This window comes from Canis aureus, chromosome 25, assembly GCF_053574225.1.
Source record: "Canis aureus isolate CA01 chromosome 25, VMU_Caureus_v.1.0, whole genome shotgun sequence".
NCBI classification, from domain to species: Eukaryota; Metazoa; Chordata; class Mammalia; order Carnivora; family Canidae; genus Canis; species Canis aureus.
The window spans coordinates 17,831,542-17,859,093 of NC_135635.1; the positions used below are offsets into that span (position 1 = coordinate 17,831,542).

The 27,552-nt window shown below is 38.6% G+C and overlaps 2 protein-coding genes and 1 long non-coding RNA gene across 13 annotated transcripts in view; 2 read left to right on the forward strand and 1 right to left on the reverse strand.

Moving 5' to 3' along the window:
- The window catches only part of CAPRIN2 (caprin family member 2), a 43,630-nt gene extending 27,508 nt beyond the window's left edge, over positions 1–16,122 (forward strand). For 2 of the 8 annotated variants that reach the window (XM_077870569.1, XM_077870571.1), the window contains 8 exons: positions 912–967; positions 3,496–3,600; positions 5,759–5,905; positions 9,469–9,637; positions 10,939–11,121; positions 11,862–11,962; positions 13,956–14,019; positions 15,199–16,122. In XM_077870569.1, the coding sequence (XP_077726695.1) occupies positions 912–967; positions 3,496–3,600; positions 5,759–5,905; positions 9,469–9,637; positions 10,939–11,121; positions 11,862–11,962; positions 13,956–14,019; positions 15,199–15,767 (1,394 nt within the window). In that variant the 3' untranslated portion in view covers positions 15,768–16,122. Of the gene's footprint in view, positions 1–911; positions 968–3,495; positions 3,601–5,758; positions 5,906–9,468; positions 9,638–10,938; positions 11,122–11,861; positions 11,963–13,955; positions 14,020–15,154 lie in introns of all 8 variants that reach the window. The other 6 variants (XM_077870564.1, XM_077870565.1, XM_077870568.1 and 3 more) reach the window with 6 other exon arrangements.
- On the reverse strand, positions 279–24,564 carry LOC144297033 (uncharacterized). 2 transcript variants are annotated; one of them, XR_013364065.1, is made up of 4 exons: positions 23,957–24,564; positions 19,387–19,495; positions 13,360–13,499; positions 11,318–12,124 (listed from the first exon to the last, which is right to left on the reverse strand). It is a non-coding gene; the product is annotated as an uncharacterized LOC144297033 (long non-coding RNA). The 2 variants fall into 2 exon arrangements; XR_013364064.1 differs by lacking the exons at positions 11,318–12,124; positions 13,360–13,499 and adding an exon at positions 279–419.
- Positions 24,264–27,552, forward strand: part of IPO8 (importin 8) — a 71,305-nt gene continuing 68,016 nt past the window's right edge. For 2 of the 3 annotated variants that reach the window (XM_077870573.1, XM_077870574.1), the window contains exon 1: positions 24,264–24,559. In XM_077870573.1, the coding sequence (XP_077726699.1) occupies positions 24,476–24,559 (84 nt within the window). In that variant the 5' untranslated portion in view covers positions 24,264–24,475. The remainder of the gene's footprint in view (positions 24,560–27,552) is intronic. The other variant, XM_077870575.1, reaches the window with a different exon arrangement.

Consider the following 27,552-nt stretch of genomic DNA (forward strand, 5'->3'; position numbering starts at 1 on the left):
AATTTATTCTAAGTGTATCTATGTCATTGGTTACATAAGGGTAAATTACATTAAGACATAAGTGTACTCCTTTGGCCTGTTTGCATTTTAGAAAACGTATCCAGATGGTTGAAGAGATGTGCAATGACCGTTTTTGCAATTTTTAATGTTATTTTTGAAGTGACTGGAGTCCCTTTGACTCTATAAATCTAGTGTTGAAACTTTTCAATCCTAATTATGAGTGAAATTACCTCAGTGATATTTAGTATGCTAATTAACACATTAACTAATGATGGAGCCTAGAATTAAATCTGGTCTGACGTACAAACTTTAGGCTTCTTGCTCTACAATAATTTATTTCTGGGAGGAATGAGGTAATTGAAGCCATAGTCCGGTTGTAGTGAGCAGCAGACACCAAGTAGAAGATTGGTGTAGTAATTCTGTGTGAAGTAAGGAGAAGAGTGTAATTAATAAAAGTGATGGACATTAATAAGATACCAAACGAAAACTGTATAATTGAAAAAGTATATTAACATACATGATTAAAGAGGAAATGAACCTGGAAGGGACCTATGACTTATTTTTGAAATTTGGAACTTGAGTAGCAGTTGGTTACTATTCACGATAGCTCAGATCTTCCAGATGACTATTACTAGTTATTTTTTTAAGGTAATAGTTCTTTTGGAAGCCTCAAAATGCTGCTTTACTTGTTTATAACCTCAAAACATTGTGTATCACAGAACGGATTAATATCCTGTTCTTCAATCCTTTGTGAGTTTTTAGAGCTCTAATAGAAAAATTCATGATGAACTCGATCTAGTTCTTTTGGCTACTGCTTTTTTTGTAAAGTAAGAACTTTAGTTTCTACTCATTTGAGATGCATAAACTTTACTCCTCCCTCAGTAGTTTACTGTTTATTTCACTGTCTGTAGCATCTACAGAACAAAATCTATCCAGTCAAAGTGATTTTCTTCAAGAGCCATTACAGGTAACTTTTCCAAAGTAATCTATCTTTGCTATTTTTTTTTCCTGTTTTGCTCTTCTGGGAAGAAACTCTTGATTTGGTAAGAATGATCAGACTTGCTTATTTCTAATATACCTAAATAAATGATTGACAGTGTTCTAAGGATATCTAGCTTTATAGATTAAGTACAACTTGTCCTCAAGGTTACCTAATGACTATGGGGAAGAACTCCGTTAAAATAGAGAAGGCTAGCTGATTTTAATAAGGAAAAAGCAAGACTAAAAAATTCAGAGGTACCTTGTCTGGAAATCTTAACTTTGCCATTGAGCTACCTAAGTCACTTGGTATGGTAGCACAGTAAAGGGTCTAAAAAAAACCACTAATTTTGTTAAACCCATGGTTAGCTAATCTCCCACCTCCCTCCACACGTAAGAGTTAACATTCCGAGGAACTGATTTTCACAGAACATACTTAGAAATCCCTTAGGGACCAGATCATTGAGATCCCTGATGCCACATTACGATTCCATCAGTAGTAAGTTCAAGGTTTGCTAGTTTTCTGTTCATAACCTTTAAAAAAAAGCTCATGATCTTCCTGAAAACCTTATTGCAATTTTCTTAATAGTAACAGCTCTGACAGGTTAAATATTTTTACCAGATGGCTCAACAGTTGTTGCCTTTCTGTCCAAAAACTTCTGAGTAAATACCATTTGTTTATAGTAGTTTATATTTAGATGTGTGGCTCAGTTTTCAAAATACATTAAGCTGAGTCCTCACTCAACTCATTGCTATAAAGGCTCCATTTTTTCCCTTCTAGCTGTTAAGGTTCTACATGAGCTTTCATTTGACAAGTAAAATTTTTTGGGAATATACTGGTCTATAAATACTTTAAAGATTTTACTTATTCATGAGAGATAGGGGCAGAGACAGGCAGAGGGAGAAGTAGGTTCCATGCAGAGAGCCTGATGTGGGACCCGTCCAGGGACTCCAGGATCAAGCCCTGAGCCAAAGGCAGATGTTCAACAGCTGAGCCACCTAGGTGTCCCACATCAGAAGCTCACTTTAATAATAAAGTTATATATTCCCAGAAATCATAGACCCTATCAGATCATAATTTCCAGAGGTGTTAACCTAGCCATCTATTTGAAATGAGCTTCCTGGATGAATCTGCACATCCATTTTTTGGGAATCACTGGTGTCTACCATCATGTTTACTCAATACTTAAAACTACATTCAGCTGGTCTACTTGAAGAACAATAGTTTGGACGCAAGATCGGCAATAACTTGTAAATAATAGTAATGTGAAGAATGTGTTATTTTGTTAAGTGAATCTTTTAACTCAAAAACAAAAGCTTAAGTATCAAGTACCCTGAGTTGTCTTAACATAGCATTTAGAAGTCTTTCTCTGGCAAGAGAGTTCTGTCCCTACAATAGCCAGTCTGAATTATTTTGGACAGTTGTCTCATTATTTTAATGAGAGGGCTAGAAGAAAGGCCTAGCTTTAGAAAGACAACAGCTTCTTAATAGTTCTGTTATTTTGGTAAATACAAATTACAACTATTTAGGTATATAAAATGTTCTATAGGATTTCAGACTTTTCATAAGAGCTTTTTAAAACTTCGTCTTTGTCTCCCTCCCAAGAAGTGGCCTATTACAATGACCCCATCTAGAAGGTCACTGAAACACTACTCTGGATATTTGGTTGCCGTTCATTAGTTTCCAGTTTACCCATTATATTACTTGGGCTTCTAAGAATCACATCAAAGCATTTATTTTTTTCCACATCAAAGCACTTAGATAAAAGGACTTGATTCACTGACACTTTGGAGCTTGAGATTGCTAGATTTTTATAGATCTTAGTTATATTCTAATATTGTTGTACTACAATTCTTTTTCAGCTACTCTCATAGCTTATCAGTTATAATTGTCTCCACCCTTAGTTCCTACTCTGCTTTCTCAATTTTTGTTTTATAAATATTATTAGCAGTAATTTTTTTAGAATTTTGGTGCAACTGATTTATGTAGAGCGGATCCTTTCTATTTACCTCTTTAAGACATTGGGAGCACTGAGAGTGAAAACATGGTTATTATGATCCCTGGCAGAGCTGTGTCTAGAGTGTTAAATGTACCTTGAGCTGCTTCTGGTGAACTGCTATTGAGTGCCAGATAGAAAATCTGGCCCCAGGTTTCCAGGGCCAAGAATCTTGTTAAGTGAGGACAGGATTAGATGTGTAGCTTTGGTGACCAGCCCTGGAATAGCTAACTGCGTGGGTTTGACTCTCAGCTCTAACACTTAAGTTTTGTGTGATCTTGGATAAATTACCTAGCCTTTCTTTGCCTCTGCCTTATTGTCAATATAAGGGGAATGGTTGTATCTGCCTTACAGAGTTATTGTCAGGATTAAATGTATTAATAAATATAAAGTGTTTAGCATAGTACTTGGCAGTAGTGAGTGCTTGGTAAGAGTAACATGTTAGGAAGCCTATGGCCCAGGAAATAAAAAGTGAACAAAATATGCTTTTTTATAATGTTTTATATTTCCCTGTGTCTAGGCTGCTGCTTCTTCAGTTACTTGTAGCTCAAATGCTTGCTTGGTCACTACCGATCAGGCCTCTTCGGGATCTGAAACCGAATTTATGACCTCGGAGACTCCTGAGGTAATAAGAGACCAATTGTCTTAATTTCTTTTCTGTCTTAAAGAACAGCAGAACCAACTTACCTTATGCATTATGGGCACAATCAGTTGAATGATTTAATATTTATACTTTACTAATGTATTGCTTTCTGTAGATGTTATGGTCCTGGAACTTACACAGGTAACTTTGCCATATAAATGGACTTAATAGTGTATTGCCTTATCAGATACAATAAATATGTCTAAATTGCTTATGTTAAAAAAGTTGAAAAGTTCTAGATAGGATTAGGTCATGTTTCTCATATTTTTATATCAAAGGAATTCTTAGAAAAATCTACTTATGTAACTGAAGACTCAGTAAGTTTATAGTGTTAGTATTAGCACTGTCTCCATTGGAATAAGTTACATTCTCTTTTGCTAATTTTGTCAGTATTTTGACAGTACAGTTGATCCTTGAACAACATGGGTTTGAACTGTGCAGGTCCACTTACATACATGGAGTTTTTGATAAGCATGATATAATACTGTAAATGTATTTTCCTTATGATTTTTTTAAAGATTTTATTCATGACAGACAGAGGCAGAGATAAAGGAAAAGGGGAAGCAGGCTCCATTTAGGGAGCCTGAAATGGGACTCGATCCTGGGTCTCCAGGATCACACCCTGGGCTGAAGGCGGTGCTAAACCACTGGGCCACCAGGGCTGCCCAGATTCTTTTTTTAAATTTTTAATTTCAGTAGTTAACATACAGTGTTATGTTAGTTTTGGGTGTACAATTTAGTGATTCAGCCTTTCATAAATCGCCTGCTACTCATCACAATTAGTGCACTTCTTATTCCTCATCACCATTTAACCCATCCCTCACTCACCTCCCCTCTGGTAACCATCAGTTTGTTCTCTATGATTAAGAGTGTTTCTTGGTTTGTTTTTTTCTTTTCTCCCTTGCTTATTTGCTTTGTTTCTTAAATTCCACATGAACGAAATCACATGGTATTTGTCTTTCTCTGGCTTCATCTGTGTCATTACAAATGGCCAGATTTCATTCTTTTTTTGTGGGTGAACAATGTTACATTGTGTGTGTGCACATACATACCACATTTTGTTAACTCATTCATCAATTGATGGACACTGGGGCCTTAGCATTTTCTTAACATTTTTCTCTAGGTTACTTTATTGTAAGAACACAGTATATAATACATATAACTTAAAAAATATGTTAATAGACTACTGTTATTGGTAAAGCTTCCTTTCTGTCAGTATAGGCTATTAGTAAAGTTTTGACGGAGCCAAAAGTTAATATGGAGATTTTTGACTTGGGGGTCAGCATCCCTAACCTGTTATTCAAGGGTCAACTATATTGTTTGTGTTTTCAATTCTAAAGTGGTAGTTTTTGCTAAGTTTGAGCAAGTCCTTGAAGTAAGTATAGTGAGATACCATGATTTTTTGGGTCAAGTTAGCAACTCTTAGGTTTTATTACAATATAACTATTATACAAGAGAATGTATTCATTATAGAATATAAGAAAATAGAGATACACCTTAAGTTTTTTTGTGCAGACTTGTACTAAATTAAAATTATTTGGTTCCTCATTTTAAGAGGAAAATGTGACCAAGTGAGTCATAGCTCTCTACTTGGGATTTGTTTTTTGGTATGTTTTTAAATAAGCCTTTGAATTTGTAATCTGTTTTATCAAGGACTTGCTTATAGATAGTAGATAAAGATGATATAAATTAGATCAAGTTTGGCTTTCTTTTTTAGGCAGCCGACATAGCAATCCAAGAATAAGACTTTAAAATAAGAAAAAATTAACACTAAGCATCTAACACAAGATTTTTCTTAATTGTTCTGTATAGATTTGGAATAATACTATATTCTTAGCTGGAAAAAGCCATTTCAGGGTTTGAAAAGTACCAAGTATTCATAAAAAGTTCAGCACCTCATCTGTTAGACTGATTAATAGTAAGACTCTTTCACATAGTCAGCAAGCTGTGCAAAGCAAATGCTAGTGTGCATCCTCAGCAGTTGTGATTTGAAATTGTAAGCAAAAGCTATTCTTTTGCATTCCTGTGTCCAAATGTCATCCTATAGAACTTGCTGACTTATGCTAGTCTGGGGTTTAGTGTAAGTTAACTGCTTGTTACATGGCAGGTGATTGGCTGATGCTGCATTTCTCCTCCTCAGGCAGCAGTTCCCCCAAGCAAGCAGCCGTCTTCACTAGCTTCTCCAAATCCTCCCATGTCAAAGGGCTCTGAACAGGGCTTCCAGTCACCTCCAGCAAGTAGTAGCTCAGTAACCATTAACACAGCGCCCTTTCAAGCCATGCAGACAGTGAGTATAAACGTAAATAACAATTGCAGTTCATTATTCCTGTTAAAAAAACCATTGTTTCTCTTACTAAGTACACGATAATGGATGTATGTGAAAAACTTTGCTTTTTTATTCTTATTTGGATTGATTATTTACTCTTGTCCAATGCACATATTGTTTGTGGTTGAAGAGTATTAAATCCAAAGCCTTGAGACTTTCGAATGGGTATATTATTGGAACATTTTCCCCTCTTAGAAAATTAGTAAGGAAAGCTGAGGATCCATATTAATTAAATGAAATGTGTGGGTGAGAAACATAATTTTCTATTTTAAAAAGATTTATTTATTTGAGAGAGTGGGGAGGAGAGAGGGAGAAAGAATGGTAAGCCGAATGAGTGGAACCTGACAAGGGGCTCGATCATATGACCCTGAGATCAGGCCTGAGTGGAAACCAAGTCAGACACTTTAACTGACTGCACCATCCACATGCCCTGAGAAACATAATTTTCTGTGAATAGGTTAATAGTACTAACCACTACTAATACTACACAAGTGGTGGTCCATGGCATCAATAACCTGAAATATGGACACATACTTGGGTGTTCCATCATTCCTTAAGCTTTTGTTTTTTAAAGATTTTATTTATCCATGAGAGACACAGAGGTAGGGACATAGGCAGAGGGAGAAGCAGGCTCCCTACTGAGCAGGAAGCCCAATGCAGGACTTGATCCTAGGACCCTTGGATCGCAACCTGAGCCAAAGGCAGACGCTCAACCACTGAGCCACCTAGGTGTCCCTGAAACTTGATTTCCTCTTGATCCCATGCTGGTTTTTGGAGCATTATTTGTTTGGTATTCTTAATTACATATTCCTCTATAAATTGTTTAAGTGTAAGGCTCGACAACTAGGTTTCTGTTTATTCTCTAAAACAAGATAGTATAAAACAGCTCTTTAGGAAAAAAGAAGTCTTAGTCAATAAGTATCTAATGGTGCTTTAATGCCCTACAATAGATACTTTTGAGTGATGGTGGTGGGGTAGAGTCAGTGGAATGGCCATGGGAAGCAGGTACAATGCAGGGAGATAGATTGATAAATTCAGACACCCGAATTCACTAATCTTAACACTTCCTGCTTGCCACTTGGAACTGTTTAGTTTTTGTTTTTCTTCTTACCCTGTTAGTCCGTCCCTCCTACTCAGTATTGCCAAATTGGTTTTACTGACTTTCTCATTCCTAATTAAAAGCAATGATTCATTACAGAATGAAATTGAAAGTCCTTTGCTTGACACTTAATAACTTTTGAAGTCTGATATAATCTTTCTAGGCTAGTCCCAAGTACTTGGCTTCTATGTTTTTTTAAATATTTTTTTATTCATAAGAGACATACAGAGAGACAGGCAGAGACAAAAGGCAGAGCGAGAAGCAGGCTCCATGCGGGTGGCCTGATATGGGGCTTGATCCTGGGACTCCGGCTGTGAGCCGAGGGCAGATGCTCAACTACTGAACCACCCAGGTGTCCCTGGCTTGTATGTTCTCATCACAGTACCTTTTTTGCCCATGCCAGTCTGTCTTCTCTACCTGTTTGAATCCTATCCAGTATGAATTGACTCTCATTTGTTATTAATTTGTTTACTCATTCAATAAACAGTGATGAAATCAGACATGGTTCTCAATGACTGGGATTGGTTTTTGACAATGAAAAAGAGACAAGACTTTGTGCTCAAGAAGCTTATATTTCATAATAGAGGCCTATTATAGGCCTCTTCACTAATAGAAAAGTTCATATATATGATATAATCAAATGCTATATGTTGTGGAAAAAATGAAGCAGGATAAGGGGGCTAGAGATGCTATTTTATAGACAGTGTTTCGAGTCTGGACAGGTCACTGCCAGGCACCTGGTAGAAATTTAGGGAGATTGGTAGATTTTTTTTCATCTTTAATTTTTGAAAAAAGTACCCTTTCTTCCTATGTAGCTTTCATTCTCAGTCTTTTTTTTTTAATTTTTATTTTATTTTTATTTATGATAGTCACACACAGAGAGAGAGGCAGAGACACAGGCAGAGGGAGAAGCAGGCTCCATGCACCGGGAGCCCGACGTGGGATTCGATCCCGGGTCTCCAGGATCGCGCCCTGGGCCAAAGGCAGGCGCCAAACCGCTGCGCCACCCAGGGATCCCCATTCTCAGTCTTATATCATAGTAGCAGGAAGATTAATTTTTGTACTTGAATTTATATCTGTTAGAAAACAAATAGAAGTGGGTTTTTTTTTGCCATGGTAAAATATGTATAAAAAAATTCACCATTTTAACCATTTTTAAGTATATAATGCAGTGGCATTCAGTACATCCACATTGTTGTACAGCCATATCCACTATTTCCAAAGCATTTCATCATCCAAAACAAACTGTACTCCTAAAACAGTAACTCTTTATTCTTCCGTCTCTCCAGTTTCTGGTAACTTCTCTTCTACTCTTTGGCTCTACAACTTTTACCTATCCTAAGTATTGATATAAATTCATGGAAATTCATATATAAATTCATGTAAAATTCATATAAAGACAAAATGTCTTTTTGTGTCTGACTTACTTTACTTAGCATAATATTCCAGTGGTTTTCTGTGTTGTATCATGGATCAGAATTTCATTCTTTTTTTTGCTAAATATTTCATTGTATGCATATTCCACCTTTGGGTTGGGGCTCTATGCATAGTGCCTAATATGGGGCTTTGAGGTCACAATCCTGAGATCAGGACCTGAACTGAGATCAGGAATTCGATGCTTAACTGACTAAGCCACCCAGGTGCCCCTGTACTTGCTTTTTGTTTATCCATTCAGCTGTTGATGGATACTTGGGTTGTTTTCACCTGTTGCCTATTATGAATAATATTTTATACTTATGTGTATTAAGTATTTAAACTTATATAGATTAGAACCAAGCTACAGATGTTTTAATCTTAGCTTACAAAACCCAAGTCTCTACTTGCATTTCTTTTGGGTATATGTGAGAAGTAGAATTGCTGGATCACACAGTCGTAAGTCTATGCTTAACTTTTTGAGGAACCGCTATACTATTTTCTTATTTTTTAAATATTTTGTTTGAGATAGCATGAGTGGGGGGAATGGTGGGGGAAGTGGGGGGAGGGAGAAGCTGTCTCTTCACTGAGCAGGGAGCCTGGAGTGTGGAGCTTGATCTCAGGACCCCGGGATCATGACCAGAGTTGAAGGCAGATGCTCAACTGACCAAGCCACCCAGGCGCTCTCACCATACTGTTTTCCACAATTGGTTGCACCATTTTACATTCCCACCAGAAATGCACAAGGTTTCATTTACACCACATCTTCACCAACACTTAGATTTTCTGGTTTTGTGTGTGTGTTTTTTTGTAACAGTCATTCTAATGGGTTTGAGGTGGATCTCATTGTGGTTTGGGTTTGTATTTCCTTAATGACTAATGATGTGTAGCATCTTTTCATGTGCTTATTGGCCACTTCTCTTTGGAGAAATGTTAAAGTCCTTGCAGAGTTTTGTTGGATGTCATCCTTAATTTCTATGAAACTTCACAAAAGACTGTCTTCCCTTTTAAGGTATTTAATGTTAATGCACCTCTGCCTCCACGGAAAGAACAAGAAATAAAAGAATCCCCTTATTCATCCGGCTACAATCAAAGTTTTACTACAGCAAGTACACAAACACCACCCCAGTGCCAACTGCCAGCTATACATGTAGAACAAACTGTCCTTTCTCAAGAGACTGGTAAGATCTTTGAGTATGATAATTTTGAAGACAAATGAAAGCTCATTGAATGGAAAACTACTCAGTAGTGATAGGTTAAGGGTTCTTTCTTACTAGCTAAGCATTATTTCTTTTCATGTTCAAGTGTTGAGAAACACTTAAATGCCTTTTCTCTTTGGTTAAGTTCACCTGTTTAATTTTAACTTTGGTAGAGGTAGCACCTAGGTGGTTTAAACTTGAACCATGCAGATATTTTTAAATCTGATTGCCTTGATTACCATGGACCATGATAAGAGAGGTATATAGGACACTATAGCTGCTTTTATGAAGGTTTTTGAAAGCATTCTGTTAATTCTTTTAGCGCAGATAGCTATCTGGCCTTGTCTCTGTTCTTCCCTCTTCTAATAAAGCATTGATTAAAGTGAAGATACAACTTAGTGTGCTTATTCCACTGTTTGCTTGGAGATAAAAAACTAGTTTGCTCTTTCATGCTATTCTAATACATGAAAGAGTAGGCAACTCTGCAGTTATTTCAGATCCCTTTTAATTTTTCTAAAACTTAAGCCTGAGCAAATGAATTGAGCATTCTGGGTACTTGGTTAATCACAGGAGGTAATAAATGTAAATTCTTGGACCTATCCACCTCAGTGTGAAAGCAGAGCAGATGATTTACATAACAGTTATTTGTCACATGCTTTCTCAATTACAGTATGTATTAAAATTCATCGTCTTTTACTCTTGATCTGGAATATTTAGCCTTTTTTCCCCTTTAATTGTGGTAGAATATACATAACATAAAATTTGCCCTTTTAACCATTTTTAAGTATACAGTTATGTGGCATTAAGGACATCCAGATTGTTGTGCAGTAATTACCACCATTCATCTCTAGGACTTATCTTCCCCAACTGAAACTCTACCCATGTAATGCTGACTCTCCATTCCCTCTCCTTAACAGCCCCCATGCAGCCACCCTTCTCTATGAATGTAACTACTCTCGGTGCTTAACCTAGAGTTAAGTACAGTCATACAGTATTTGTCCTTTTGTGACTGACCTATTTCACTCAGCATAATGTCTTCAAGTTCATCCATGTTGTAGAATGTGTCAGAATATCTTCCCTTTTTAAGGTGAATAATCTTCTATTACCTAAATATGTATATGTGTAGATACCAGGATCTCTATACATCCATTTATATAGTACCTGGTTTTTTTTTAATACAAGAAAATTGCATTAGACGTTTTGATATACAATGACTTTTAAGTTAAAGAGTATTAAACTTTTGTTACCATTTAACTCTTGGACTCTAAAACTGTTTCCTTAAGCAGCAAGTTATCCTGATGGAACTATTCAAGTAAGCAATGGTAGCCTTGCCTTTTACCCAGCACAGACGAATGTATTTCCCAGACCCTCTCAACCATTTGTCAATAGCCGGGGATCTGTTAGAGGATGTACTCGTGGTGGGAGATTACTAACCAATACGTATCGGTCCCCTGGTGGTTATAAAGGTATGCTCTGAATAAAGTTTAATTATACTGAATTATTTTGTTTATATATTTACTTAACTCAAAACTATTTTTGCTTTACCTTGTTCTTTTTTTAGTTGCCCTCCATATTGTGGTAGAGAATTCCCTATTTCTGCAAAATACAGTATTTCTATTGTACCTGTTGTGTATGTAACAGAGGAACTTTTTGTATGAAAAGCAGGTTGATCCTGTGATTTGCTGAAGTGAAAGGTTGAGCATCTTTTTCCAGGGATGAATTTTGGTTTTCATGTTTAAGTACTTTCCTTTCTTAATTGACTTGATTGTTTAAAATATGTCATAATTAGACAATACCCACTTTCTAATTATTTGTCTATTAGAGGATACTGTAGATAAAAACAGAAACTTTGAGACTATAATAGTGATAGTCTCTTAAGTCTTAGATCTGATTCCAAGTGTTCTGTCATTGCTTGGTATTAGCAAAAGTGTTCTATCTAGACAGGCCGTAGCTACTCTGCTTTCTTAGTCCCCACATGCATTCTAGCAATGGTAAATTTCTACAGTTGGCTTATTTGAAGTCGGTGATATTTTATAAATATGTTTAATGGTGGAAGCAATATCAGTAGAGTTTGCTTATAAAGAAGGCATAAATCTAATGATGGTATTAATAGGATCAGTTTAACTTTTAAAGTGGTATGGAATTAACTATTGAAAAGTTTAGTATAATTTTGCCCATAATTTTATTTAAGTTGTTTATTTATTAGGTTTTGATACTTATAGAGGACCACCTTCAATTACCAATGGAAATTATAGCCAGCTACAGTTCCAAGCTAGAGAGTATCCTGGAACACCTTATTCCCAAAGGGTAAGAAGAGTTGTTGTAGTTGAATAGTCGTACAGCTGTTGATGTTAAGCCGGCAATTAAATGATAGCAGAGTCACTCTGTTGTAGAACTACTTGTTAGTACTGTGGAGAGTAGTTGAGTTGGAAGATTTTCCAGTAACCAAAGAGGGTAAATGACACCTGCCTGTTAACACAGAACATAAAAGGTCTTATCATGTTTTTAGTATTAACTCATTTATTCCACCTTATAAGAGAAACTGGGGCTCAGAAATAAGTTAAATAACTTTTCTAAAGTCACTCAGCAAATGGTAGAATAAACGCAAGAATTTAAGTTCTTTTAACTCCAGACCCTATAAGCTTCACTTTGTTATGTTGCTTTCAATTTAACTTCTAGATATCAGGTGTAGCAAAGGTCTTTTTCATTAGTTTAATATTTTTGTTTATTTTTTTTGAATAACTGAACAGATTTTCTTTATAACTATAATAAAAGATGGATAACAAATCTTGGGATCTCCCTGCCCTTGGTCATATATGGATATGAATGTATACATCAGAATTTTCAGTTTTGACGTTAAATAAGCCTCTGAAATAATGTATATGGTACCAAACCGAGTTCTGTTGTAATAAAGTACCTGTATTTGAAGAGCTTGTAGTTAGTTACACAAAGTAGGGTCTGTGCAGAGGCAGTATTGAAAAGGGGTTAAAAACATGCTTTGAAGAACACACCAGATCACCCAAATGACTTAGGTTTGATCTCTGATTTCAAGACTTCCTTTGTTTTGTGACATTATTAGGTATGTTGTGTAAACTTTCTGTGCCCTGGTTCCTCAGATGATACTCAGCTGTTAGTTTCCCATCTTACTCTGAAGTGTTGTGAGGATTACTCTGAGCTATCCTTAGGATTAACTGAATTAATACATGTAAATGCTTAGTGCCATAATGCTGGATGTATATCAAGGATGTGAATTTTAGCTCAGATAACATGATTGAGATGGGAGTGCATTTATTAATACAGACTTCAGTATTGGAGCTGTTCTTAACACCAGTATTCTAGAATTGCTTCCTTTTTTGGTATTTTTTTATTGGAGTTCGATTTGCCAACACCCAGTGCTCATCCTGTGAAGTGCCCCCCTCTAGAATTTCTTCCTGAGGCACCTGGCTGGCTTAATCAGAGCGTGCATAATTCTCCTTAAACTTATAGTTAATTAATTAATTTATTTTTGAGTCATGAGTTCAAGTCCCATGTGAGGTGTAGAGCCATCACATTATTAATTCCTTCCTGAGGAAACCTAAAATTAGTAGCAGTGGTTGCTATTAGGAAGAGGATTAGGAGTTTGGGGTAGGAGGCTTAATTATTGTGTACCTTCTTGTACTGTTGAGATTTTTTATTGCATGTATTAATCTAGTCATACCACTAACCATTCTTTTCACATTGTATGGAGGTTGACTTTTTTTTTGAGGTTGACTTTTCACCATAGTTGGTAGTCCGTTTGAAATGTTCCCTCCTGAACATTTTTTGTTTTCAGACAATGATACATTCATATAATTCTTATCGACTCCTGTATCAAAACAGAACAAAATAAAACCCTAACATAATTGTCTTCACAGTTCGATTTATAATCAGAGGAAGATTGAAATAGTCTGCGTTCTTACCTAATTTCATTTTATCTTGAGATAAGGGATAGAGGATCAAGCCCTATTTCTAAATTTTCCCTCATTACCTAGCATTGAACTGTATCTTACATAGTGTTTCCTAGATGCCCTATCATTTTTGCAAATAATAGTATACCTAGTTGGTCAGGTTAATTAAGAGATGAAGCAAGTACTGCTATTGTGGCTCTTGCTTTTATTTTTCTTGGTATTTGGAAATATATGATCCTCTGTGGTTGTTGGAGAAGGCCAGATAAAAGGCTAAGAGGACTTTAATCTTACAGATTTATCAGCAGTAACACTGGGAACTAAGTAATCATCTTGCAGTTTTTATATCCAGGTTACATTTTATGTGTTCGTTTCAGGATAATTTCCAGCAGTGTTACAAGAGAGGAGGGACATCTGGTGGTCCTCGAACAAATTCAAGAGGTAAGGATAATTAAGTGGGTTACCTGAAACATACCTCTAAATCTTTATCTTCTTTGAATTTTCCCCCAGAATATGTTTTTACTGCTTATCTTTTAAAGTTTTTTGTGTAATGGTAGTACTGCTGACCTGAGGGAGATAGGCAACTTGACCTGCTATGGAAATCAGTTGTCCATTTAATTAAAAGTAAATGTATGCTTCTTTCAGTTTGCTTGGCACCACAGCCTAATTCAACCTTGGGTACATATTCACTATGCATACTTGAAATAGTTTCATGTGATGGTTTAGGATTATGGCCCATTGTGATAACGGGCACTTCTAGATTTTCTAGTGTCACTACATTAAAAATATAGGCATAAACAGCAATTAAGACACCATGACTTGAAATTTCAAAGGCAGGATGTTATAATACTCTTTAAAATGTGAAGGTACTATTAAAAGATAAACAGTGTAACTGAGAAAATCAAGAATTCCTGAGGATTAACTAACTTTATCACAGGAAAACAATCTTTTTAAGAAAGCAGTTGATATATTCACACTGTCCTGGCCTTTTATCTGAGCTTTTATCTGTACAGTACTTAAAGTGTTTTTATTTTTTAATTTTTTTATTATTTTTAGTTTTTTACTTAGTGTTTAAAATTTTATGATATCACATTAACTGGGAAATGTAGAACAAAAATTTATCATGGGGCTTATTACCATAACAAATTAATCTTTGGCAAGTAGTTCTAAAAGTCTTTCTTTAAAGTAGTCTTAAGTTTTTTTGAGTCATCATACATTAGATTCTTTGAGTATGTTTATCACTGAGGAATGAAGAGCTGAGTTAGAATTATGGAAGAAAGATAAAGTAGTATGAAGAGCGTTTGAACCTGGGTTTTTAGACTTTACTAATCGAAACGAGTGAAATAGCCAACATTTTCGGGAGCCTCATTTTCTTAAGAAAACCGTTAAGAAAATGAGGCTACTAGACAAGATCATCTTAGGTCCTTTTTGACTTTAGGATAAAAGCCTATTGGCTAGAAAAATCTAGAAAAGTATACTGTAGCTATATTTTGTTGCTTTTGTTTTAGAAATTACTATAAAATGTATCTTTATCTGTGTTTCAGTAGCCGACTAATGTTAAATATTGTGTTCAAAGCTAACTGCTTCATTATGAGAAACTCACTGTTGCTAATAAAACAGCAGGGTGGAGTGATTCTTCTCAGGTGAGCAGCCCAGAAAGAGACAACGAAACCTTTAACAGTGGTGACTCTGGACAAGGAGACTCCCGTAGCATGACCCCTGTGGATGTGCCCGTGACAAATCCAGCAGCCACCATACTGCCAGTACACGTCTATCCCCTGCCTCAGCAGATGCGAGTTGCCTTCTCAGCAGCCAGAACCTCTAATCTCGCCCCTGGAACTTTAGACCAACCTATTGTGTTTGATCTTCTTCTAAACAACTTGGGAGAAACTTTTGATCTTCAGCTTGGTAGATTTAATTGCCCGGTGAATGGCACTTATGTTTTCATTTTTCACATGCTAAAGCTGGCAGTGAATGTGCCACTATATGTCAACCTCATGAAGAATGAAGAAGTCTTGGTATCTGCCTATGCCAATGACGGTGCTCCAGACCACGAAACTGCTAGCAATCATGCAATTCTTCAGCTCTTCCAGGGAGACCAGATATGGTTACGTTTGCACAGGGGAGCAATTTATGGAAGTAGTTGGAAATATTCTACATTTTCAGGCTATCTTCTTTATCAAGATTGAAAGTCAGTGCAGAATTGACAGTAAAAGGATGGTGTTCTAATTAGTGGGGTTAAAGGAGAAGTAGTCTTTGCCCTTGTGACTGATTGGATTAGGAAAATGGTTTCATTCCTAGAGGAAGGAGGAGGTCCTTACTTTTTTTGTTTTCCTCCCCAAGGTGAAAAATTTCAAGCTGAATGACAATTAGCACTAATCTGGCACTTTATAAATTGTGATGTAGCCTCGCTAGTCAAGCTGTGAATGTATATTGTTTGCACTTAATCCTTAACTGTATTAACGTTCAGCTTACTAAACTGACTGCCTCAAATTCAGGCAAGTTATAATGCCTTGTTGTGCCTCAATAAAAAAGTTACATGCACCTTCAGTGTTCTTATTTGGTTAAAATTTAGTTGAGGTAAAATATTTAACTTTTACTATTCATCACTGATATCTTTTGAATGAGTGTTTATTCATGTGTTGATGCTATTTTAAAGCAAGACTATAGAACAGTTCTTTTTTAAGAGTTTTCTCTGATTATACATGTAATTCATCAAAAGATTTCATCTGCTTTCCATTGGCTATTGAATAACATTTCTCCTTGAAGCTATTTTGTAGTAGGACATGTTATCTGTTAGCTGTCTTTAAGTAACTACTACATCTATAATATAATACAAGATAAACAGGCATTACATTTTCTAGTGGATTCTCAATCTCAATAGACTGAATGTTTAGTCATGAGAAAGCATAGATCTCTCGTCAGGTAATGTTATGTTTGAGTCCTAATTTTGCCATTTAGTTACTAATCTTGGGCAAGTTATTTTACCTTTAAGATCTTAATTTCTTTTTTTTGTAATAGACCATTTCTATAATCTCATAGGTCAAATGTGAAGTTCAGTTGAGAATATCTAAAGACTTAACACAGTGCCTGGCACATAAGTATTTAATAAATGTTAGGTGATGTAATTTTCCCCCTCATATATAATGTCTTATGTAGTATTAGTGTAGCAGGCACTGCCAGAGCTTAGTATTCATTTTAGTCACATATTCTCATACTTGACAATGTAAGCTCAAATATGTTTCTCATGAATAAGTATTTTATTGATTAAAGAATAGTTTTTATGGGTAAGCATTTTGTTTGCAGTATTCTGGAATATAGGGAAGGATTGGAGAAGGGCTTTGTTAATCCTACAACTAACTTACTGAGGCAAAAAGTTCTTTTTTCAAAGATTTTATTTATGTGTTCGTGAGAGAGGTAGGAGGAGAAACCTGCTCCTTGAAGGGAGTCCTATGTGGGGAATCTATCCCAGGACCCTGGGGTCACCACTTGCGCCAAAGACATGCTCAACCACTGAGCCACCCAGGTACCCACTGAAAGTTCTTGTTTGACAACTCTCAGGTGCTGAATCTCAGGGAGTTGGTATAAGAGCATAAAATTATTTTTATTTTAGTCCTGGGCATGGCTTCAATTAAGCCCGTAAGCCACATTTAACTCTTCATGGTGTTAAATGTTAGTATTCTCAAGATAGAGGATATAATGTGATTAATAGAATTTTTTCAACTCATGGTAGATGTGGGGTAGAGACATCAGTATCCTAGTTAATAAGTTAACAGCTTTAAAAAAATTTTTTTAAGGATTTTATTTATTTCTTCATGAGAGACACACAGAGAGAGAGAGAGAGAGAGACAGAAACACAGGCAGAGGGAGAAGCAGGCTCCATGCAGGAAGCCCGATGTGGGACTTGATCCCGGGACTCCAGGATCATGCCCTCGGCCGAGGGCAGGCGCTAAACCGCTGAGCCACCCAGGGATCCCAGTTAATGGCTTTTTTTTGTCCGGAATACAAACTAAAAAATTATGGAAAAGCAGGGACATTAAATGACCAAGGGGAAAATTTCATTTTTAAGAATTATGGGTCAAATTCAACAAGGCCTCTCAGCCTTTTTTTTAAGAATTTAATTTTTTTAAAGATTTTATTTATTCATGAGAGAGTCAGAGACACAGGCAGAGGGAGAAGCAGGCTCCATGTAGGAAGAAGCAGGCTCCACGTAGGGAGCCCGATGTGGGACTCAATCCTGGGTCTCCAGGATCACACCCTGAGCCAAAGGTGGCGCTGAACGGCTGAGCCACCCAGGCTGCCCACCTCTCAGCTTTTTTAGCCATTTTATTTTCTACAACACTAGGGTCTCCAACTTAGTCTTTTCTCCTACACATAAGACCATTTTTATTTATAAATTTACTTGAAATATTGTGAAGAACTGTTTAAGAACTGTCAAAGTGTCTAACAAAGAGATTGATTAGGTTATTCCCTTGTGAAGACAGTCATGTTTTGGGAGAGTCTTCTAAATGAAATATTTTCCCCAGTGTAAAGACTGAATTGGAAATGAACAATCCCTAGACTTGGGGAGAATGAATGGGCAAGATCTTTAATTCTGAAACAATGTAACATTTTGAAGACAGCTCTCCAGGAAAGTTTAATCGCAAAAGTCCAGATATCTTTACAGAAAGGTGTACATATGCATATATTTTAAATGTATTTGCAAGAGATGGAGTGAGGGTCTCTAGATAGGTTTAGCCCATTTATGGACCTGGTGCAAAGAACCTGTATTTACTCAGAAGAACTTGTAGATACAATTGAAGGAAGGCTTTCCCTATAGTTACTATGTAGTCCCTGAATATGTAGATACTCATCTGTGTTACCTGAGGTTGAGAGATGGGGGAGGTGAAGCTTTTCTGTGTACTAAATTCCCCTTGGAGTTATTTCACTTTAAATTTTTTAGTCTTTTTAAATGAACTCTCCCCCAACGACAGTGAGCTTCTGTTACCACCTGTATAATGATTTAGTGAATAAATGCAGGTATTTAAAGCAGGATATGTTTTTTTGAGAGATTTGCTCACTCTCCTCTTATACCAATTATGTTAACTGCCTCATTGTTTCAACTTTCTCAAGTCCTATTAATAGCTATTTTTACAGTGCTTTGACATCACCCTGTTTTATACTACGATATAGTAGTATACTATACTTCTACTTCTGTATCTTGCCTATTGTAAATAATGGCCAATATTTTCTGCCATTTCTGCTAGTATGTATAGGAAATTTGATAATGTTGGCTTTAAGGAAAGGGGGTTGTAGGAAGAGAGGAAAACTTCCACTTTCCATTGTGACTTATTGTAGAACGTAAAATATACGTATCACATTTTTTGTTAAAGATGTTAAAAGATAAAATGGCAGGTTTTATGGTTCTTATACCACCTTGTCTTTCTTTGGATGGTGCTTGAGGAGGTGTTTCATCATTAAGCCTGGGATAACACAGAAGAGGTAGAAGGTAAAAACCTAACTACCTTCCATCTTTCACTATTTGCATGTCACTTGATCATTTACAGAGTACTCTTATCTATGTGATCTTCCTGGATCCTTACAGTGGCTCTGCTGAGGCAGATGCTGTTTGGGGGCATAAGAAGATTGAGACTTTTGGAGATTGATTTTCTAAGGTCACTAGCAGAAGTTCCTGGGCCAGACCTAGCATTTTCTACAGTACTTTTTTTTCCTCTTTAGTTTTCAGGGGCTTTTGCTTTTAACATTTCCCATGGTTTTGCATGGACAAATGTTTTTGGTGCACTGCTCAGTTTTGCTGTTTAACCAAACCTTGTGAACTGGACAAACTAGATTCAGTTGAGGTGTCCTCATAAGGCGTCGTTCCAATAGCTCCCGAAGTTGAGACCGGATGACTCCTTTTCCATTGTGAAAGTGAAAGCTGGAGGAAATAAACAGCATTTTGAGAAAAACCCTGATTTGAAACTATTTCTTAATTTAGTCATAGTTAATACTACTGCTATCATTAGTTTCTATCCCTTCCCACCATCACTACCATTGTAGTCTCTTGGAGACTATCCCCTATTTCTTTAGCTTATTTATTACTTTTTTTAATTTTTAAAACTGAGAGGTCTGTCAATTCTTTTAGAAAAGTGCACTCAGATCCCTGGGTGGCGCAGCGGTTTAGCGCCTGCCTTTGGCCCAGGGCGCGATCCTGGAGACCCGGGATCGAATCCCATGTCGGCCTCCCGGTGTATGAGCCTGCTTCTCCCTCTGCCTCTCTGTGTGTGTGTGTGTGTGTGTGTGTGTGTGTGTGTGTGACTATCATAAATAAATTTAAAAAAAAAACTAAAAAAATGCACTCAGTTTTTGTTTACATGTTCCATTTTAAAGGAGACTATCAAAAAAAAAAAAGAAAAAAAATAAAGGAGACTATCATTGACTTCTATAACATTAACAAAGTACTAAAGATCTTACGTTTATAAGATGTATGTATACGCTCATATATTTCAGATGTCATGATGTTGAGCCCTGGCGATACAGAGGCTTTTGGAGTAGAGATATTCACGTGCTGATTATTTATCATGTTTTAAAAATTGTATTATTAAACTTAAGAGTTTTTTGTGCATTGGGTTTTAACACCCATTCTCTTTACCATGTGGACTAGATTCAAGCCTACTAACATAGACCAGCAGATGAGCTGCTGCCAACAGATGGGGAAGACAGCTGTGTGATATTCCATTTAGAGGACTAAAATGTTAAATCTCAAAGGCCACAGTGGCAGTGCTTGCAGTAAAAACTACTTCCTGTAATTCGAGTTGTAATGCCAGTTACACTGTGCTGGCACTCTGCTGTATTTCTTGGGTAACATTCATGTCTAGGTGCCAACTAACCTATATAAACAGATGACTCATAGTACTCTAACATCATCCTTGTGTTCTTCCTCTAACTCTAACCCCTACCATAGCTCTTTTGGGGTTGCCAGATGTGAATTTTCAGTTGTCAGTGGAAACCTCTAGCTGTCTAACTCATAAGCACTTTTAGTTCAACATGTTGAAAGGCAAACTACTCCAAAATTTAATACTCCTTCAGGTTGCCCTGGTTAATGACTTCCACAGGTCATCAAAACTTGAAACTTCAGAATCATTCTTGGCTTCCCTTTGTTACTTTATATATTGTAGAAGCCACAAATTACTGTTGCGTCAACTTGTGAAATGTCTCCTGTCTTACCTTCTTAATTTCTATCATGGATATCCTATTTCAGATCCCTTAATCAGTTTCACATGCATGCATTTATTCATTCAACCACTATTGATTGCTTTTTTACATACTAGGCATAGTGTGAGACTAGGTCTCGCTATGTCTCGTTCATTAAAGGTTGAACAACCTGTCTTGTCTTTTAAATTGAATACAAAGATAGTTAATACTGAACATGTTCCCTAGGCCATGTGATTATCTCATTTTGTCCTCAAAACAGCTCCTGGAAGCAGATGAGGAGACAGACGTACAAAGAGGTGAGACATGTAAACCATGATAGTACAACCAGACAGTATAGCTGGCTTACATCCTACTGTAAATAATGTAAGTGTATCAAGAAATAGACATTCTCTCAAAGAAAAAAAAAAACTCAAAAACAATGAGCCATATATAAGTTAAACATAAGTTATGGTTTAGGGAAAGCTATTTTAGAACACTTGCAAAGAAAGATGAAAGAATCATAGATGCTTATGGGGTTTTTCCTGTTGCCTTAGACACTGCTAATTTGACATTGTTTTTTTTTTAGCAATTTATCTCCACTGAATCTTTGCCTACAGAGTTTTAATGGAAGTGTCAATTCTCTTTAATTATGCATTTTGTTAAAATTTTTGAGATAATTGTAGATTCTCATGTAGTTCTAAGAAATGATACAGATGGATCCTTTGTACCCTCTAATTTACTTCAATGGTAACATTTTACAAAACTGATAAAATATTACGACCAAGATTTTGAGATTTCTACAGTCAAGATTAGAGAACATATCCATCACCAGAAGGAGCCCTCCGTCATGTTGCCTTTTATAGTAATGCCCACTTTCCTCTTGTCCCCATCCCCATTTAAGCACTCACAATCATTTATCTGTTCCGTTTGTAAAATGTTATTTTGGGAATGTTATTTATTTTTTAAAAGTAGGCTCCATGCCCACTGCAGGGCTCAAACTCACCATCCTGATATCAATACCCGAGCTGAGATAAGAGTTGGATACTTAGCCCTCTGAGAAACCCCATTTAGGAATGTTCTATTTTAAAAAGTTACATAAATGGGATCAGGTAGTATGTGAGCTTTTGGGATTGGCTTTTTTCACTTCGCTTAATTCTCTGAAGATTCAGCCTGGTTGTTGAATAGTTTTCCTTTTTATTGCTCAGTAGTATTCCATTGTATAGGTGTGCCAGTTTGCTTAACCACTGTTTTCCAGATAGTTGGTATCATTTTAAACTCCTACCAATAATACTTGAGTGATCCAGTTTCTCTGCATCCTTGCCAGCATTGATGATGTCACTTTTTTTTAGTCTTTTCTCTCTTTTTATGTTATTGAAATAACAGCATCAAGCATCTCCCTATTCTAAATCATCTTCAGTGCTACCACACTTCAGTTTTAGACATGTGCCTTAAAGGATTTGGGTATATCAGGTAGAAACATGGTAGGCATTTGGATACATTTAGTTTAAGGAAAGAGCTCTTGGTTAGAAGCAGTTTTGTGAGTTGTCTCTGTTGAGTTGATGGTTTGAACTTATATAAGTGGATGAAATGACAGAAGCAGAATGGGTTTGAGTGAAGAGAAAGAGGAGGGCTAAAGACAAGAGTTCTGAGAAGCACCAGTGTTTAAGAGTTGGGCGATCAAGCGAGCCATCAAAATATTACGAATATATTCCTTATAAGGAAACGTTTTGTAAAAAGAACATGTAATACAGTGCCAGATACAAGAGAAAGACATTTTTAGCATTTAGTATCTAAAGGATCAGAGTTGATTCTTGCTTGGCAGTTTCAGTGAGGGAAACAAGGGCAGAAGACTATGGATAGCTGATTGAAGTATGAGTAGGAAGTAAGGAGAGAAGGAATGAAGACCATTCTTTGGAATGAAAAGTGAAAAAGAAGGAAGAATAATTAGCATTATTGGAGAAAGATTGTTTTTTAACTGGGGGAAACGTTTTTAGGCTGAGGTTGAGTCAGTGGGGAGAAAGGGGTTGAAAATACAAGAAAAAGTATTACAAACTAGTCAACTGTGAGCATAGAATTGTACCCAAAATTTATTTTAATGAAAAATACATAGAGAAGAGATTAAGCAAGGTCCCAGAAGAGATAGGAGAGGACTGGTTTCAGATTGGATGTAAGGAAGTGAGGACTGGTAAGCAGAGATTTGTTTGAGTGAGTTGAGCCTGATGACTTTGTTCATCTTTGCATGGTTCTAGGAGACAGGTAAAGAGTTTGAGAAGAGTCTCGAGGGTTGGGACAGTTGCTGGGAGAACGGAAGATGGTGCTGATTAAAGAAGGAACGGGATTGTTGATCCTGAGAAAAGAACACACATTTGTACTGGTGTCAATTTGTACAGTGGGTCAAGGGGTAGACAAGTTGAATTGGGGGTTCAGTAGCAGAGAAGGATGTGTTTCGGGAATGGGGAAACTAAGAACTAAAAAGGTAATTGAGTTGGAAAACAGGTGTAGAATTATTGAGGGAGAGCGAATGGAGGAATAGGTCTTAATTTGAAAAGAGGATATTGGGGTTAATATTTCAGAAGTCAAGGAGCTTTAGATTATCACGAGGCCCAAGAAAGGAGGTTAATGAAGTAGTGTGGGGATGAAAGTACTACGTTTCCTAAGACCCTGGAGTGCTAAGGAATTTTTATTTTATCTTGAAATTGATGGGAAATCATCAAGGAAGGGACATGACAGTGTCAACCCTTAAACACTCTGATGTCAGTGTGGAGAATGGACTAAAGGGGGAACACGGAGCCGTTGCCAACCCCTGTGCCATTGAATTTATTGTCATAGTGGGTGGAAATTGTATACTCCTGGCCTTTCACTCTTTTTCTTAGAAGGTACAGACCTGTTTCAGAAAACTTCAGGCACATGGTTTCTCTGATCTCTTTATTTTCACACTTACTCTGTAAACATTTGTACGTTTGTCTCTTCTATCAGCTTGTAAGTTCCTTCATAAAAACCTGCATCTCGACCATCTTGTTGAGATGTGGTACCTACATATATCTCAATATTCTGCTCCAAAACATGTTTGACAAATGTTCAGGGAATGAATGAATGAATGAATGAATGATGGCTCCCAGGGACCAAGGGAATCCTGCCCTCCCTCGCGTGGGCTAGGTGATCTTTAGGTCCCAACAAGTGTGCCCTTGCACAGGTTCGTACTCACAAAGTGCCGCTCCATCTGTACATGCTTAATTAGGAAGTAGCTGTAAAGAGACCTGGAGCCTGCTGGTTTCCTCATCTGGGAAGCCGCGGAGGCTGTTTTCCGTAAGGCGGCATGGTGGCCTCCTGCCCAAGCCCGGGAGCGCCGTTTCTCTCCCGGGAAGAGGCCGGCGCTGTTTTCCGTACAGCATCATGGGGGCCGCCAGCGGGAGCGGCCATGGCGCCCCGCCCCGGGGAAGGGCCCGCCGTAAAGGAAGCGCCGCTTCCTCTTCTCGCTTCTCCCGCCTCCCACCGGCTGTCGTAAAAGGGTGAATGGAGAGCGAGTTGTGGGGGGTAGAAAGGGAGGACAGGGGGCGCGGAGTCAGAGTGGCGCAGCAAGTGGCTGCAGGTGGCGACGGTGGCGGGGGGCGGGGAGTGAGGTAGTGCAGGGGGCGCGAAGGAGGAGGCTGCGAGGGTCAAAAGGAAAACTGAAGCTGCAGTCTGGCCTACTGGTCCGGGGGCCGCGGAGCCCCCGCCCGGGGAGATGGACCTCAACCGGATCATCCAGGCGCTGAAGGGCACCATCGACCCGAAGCTGCGGATTGCCGCCGAGAATGAGCTCAACCAGGTGAGGCGCGGGCCGCCGCCCCCCCCCCCCCCCCCCGGCCCCCGCGCGCGCTCCGGGCTCGGCGCCCCGGGTCTCCACCCGGCGGGTGCCCCGGACCCTGCGGCCGCCGCGGCCCGCCCCGCCCCCGGCCCGCACCCCGCCCCCACCCTCCGCGCCCCGCCCCGCCCCCACCCGCCCCCGCCCCCGCCCCCGCCCCCGCCCGGGCCGGCTTGGCGCCGCTCCTGCGATCTTTCTTCGGCCAGCACCTCGCGCACCTGTTGGCCACCTTTGCATCTTTTGGTCCCGCGTTCCTGCACAGCGCGGGTGGCGCGGCTCGCCCGGCCGCGGCGAGGGGCTCCGGGCGGCTTTGCTAGGAGCGCAGGCAGGGTGGGATTTCCCCAGGGACGCCGATTTGGGGGACGGCGGGAACGCTCACTCACAATTCGGAGTTCTGCTTTCCTCCAGACCCAGCCTTTTTTTTTTTTTTTTTTTTTAATTAAAAAAAATTTTTTTTAATTTAAGGTGTTGCGGTGGGAAACCCTGCCCATCGCCTGCTCCCGTGGGGTTGGCAGGACTGTTGGTGGACACTGATTGGCAGAGTTTTGCTGGAGCGCCGGGAAGCGCCGCCGGGACGGTGCAGGGGGAAGAGGAGGCAGTTTTCATGGTGCTACGATTTTACAATAGGCACATCTAGGAATAGGCATCTGGAGGGATTTCTTTCTCTCTCTCCCTCCTTTTTTTTAAAGATTTTATTTATTCATGAGAGACACACAGAGAGAGGCAGAGACACAGGCTGTGTGTGAGTGAGAAAGAGCCAGATGAGGGACTCGACCCCAGCACCCCAGGATCACGACCTGAGCCAAAGGCCGAGGCCCAACCACTGAGCCACCCAGGCATCCCTGGAAGAGATTCTTTATAAGCGCTGAAATGTGCAAGACTTTTTTTTTATTTTATTTTAAAGATTTTATTTATTCATGAGAAACACACACACAGAGGGAGAGAGGCAGAGACACAGGCAGAGGGAGAAGCAGGCTCCATGCAGGGAGCCTGATGCGGGACTCGAACCCAGGTCTCCAGGATCACGCCCTGGGCTGAAGGTGGCGCTAAACCACTGGGCCACCAGGACTGCCCAAGACTTTCTTTTATCTTCTGTCCTCTGTTCTTACTAGCCCTGACCCTGTTCCAGCCTTACCACCAACAATTTGAGAGTGTAATGATCCCCCAAATTAGCTTATGATTTTCCTCCTCACCTATAAAATGAATGATAGACCTCTTATTAAAAAAAGTATGGGGACGCCTGGGTGGCTCAGCGGTTGAGCATCTGCCTTGGGCCTAGGGCATGATCCCACGGTCCCAGGATCGAGCCCCACATCAGGCTCCCTTCGAAGAGCCTGCTTCTCCCTCTGCCTGTGTCTCTGCCTCTCTCTGTGTGTCTCTCATGAATACGTAAATAAAATCTTAAAAAAAAAATTAAAAAGTTATGAATTAAGGTCTACTCCCCAGGGTAGAGTGACAGCTGGTTGAGGTTTTCCTTAAAATGTAAAGGAATATACCCTAAATTAGTGGTTTTCAAAGTATTGCCTAGGATGAGCAGCATCAACATCACCTGGGAACTTGCTGGAAATGGAAATTGCTGGGCTTCCAGGTTAGAGAATTAGAAACTCTGGGGGGTGGGCCCCGATTATGTTTTAATTAGCTAGGAAGGTGATTGGGTGCTTCCTCAAGTGTGAGAGCAGCTGTCTCAAGTAAAAGTTTCTGCTGGAGTTCACTAAGGTTTTCCCTGGTTGGAGTTGACTTTAAAGTGCAGTTGTGCATTTTAAATCTTTGAAATCCAGTGGGAGATCTGGATGGTGTTTGGAGTAAGTGTGAATTCAGGATTCCCAAGAGATAAAAGGGAGAGTGAAAACACTGGAGAGGTTGAGTTAAACTGAAGCATAAAGAGAATGTGCTGTTACCTCAAAAAGAAAAGGACTCTCGCTCAGAATAGGGGAAAGTTAAAGTGAGTACCTGTTCCAGGCTTTGCAGAGCAGAGGTACTATATGTCGATTGGCTAGAAGAACAGTAACCCAGGGATTGGTTAGAAGGAACAAAGCAAGAGCTGAAGTTGCAGTCTATTAGTATGAACAGGGGAGTTGGCCTGCTGGTGACCCCCTTCTCTTCACAATGAGGCCAGATGTTATTTTGCTAGTGTCAGGAGGGATCATATCTTTGATATCATGTTATACTTTCCTGCCTCCGTTAGCCTGTCCTTGCTTTGTTTCTGATTCATCAGCGTATAAGTGCAGTTGACTGTATAGAAGGGGAAGGGTTGATGGGAAAGCCTGCAGAACTAGAAGAGACGTTCGGGACCCAATTCTACATTTTCTTTCTTTGTGGTATTTCAGTTCACATCTATTTCATCCAAACTCTTGCCCTGTCCCATATCCACCCGTTTCATCCCGGGCTGTAATTTCCTCTGTAACTTGTAAAAGGAGCTTATTGCTATGCCACTCTTTTAGCATTCATATTTTGTATAATGCTTTTAATTGTAATATGCTCTAAGTATTTTTTTTTGAATTATCTGTAAGTAGAAGACAAGTATACCGCAACATAACCTTGTAGTAAAATATGATTATAATGTTGGGTTTTGTGTGCTTATTTTTTATCATTGCTGTAATATCCTGCTTTGTTGGATAAATGGGTGGGTAATCTACCATAAGTGATTAGGGTCCAGCTCATGTATTTTAGTCTAGGTCCCCCCACAGCACATATGCTCTGTGTAAGAAGTAGGAGCAGCTTCTGCAGTGTACTGATGATTTGTCAATTGCCATGTAGGAGAGTAGGCAGTTTCAAAACATAACAGCCTCTGTTCTGAAGGATAAATTCTTGTTTGGAGCTATGTTTTTCTGTAACCAACATATTTTTGTTACCAGTGACTGGTTCCTTGATTGCTCTGTGTGATATTGTTTCTGTGGGAAAACATATTTTCATTTTCTTCTTCTTCTTCTTCTTCTTCTTCTTCTTCTTCTTCTTCT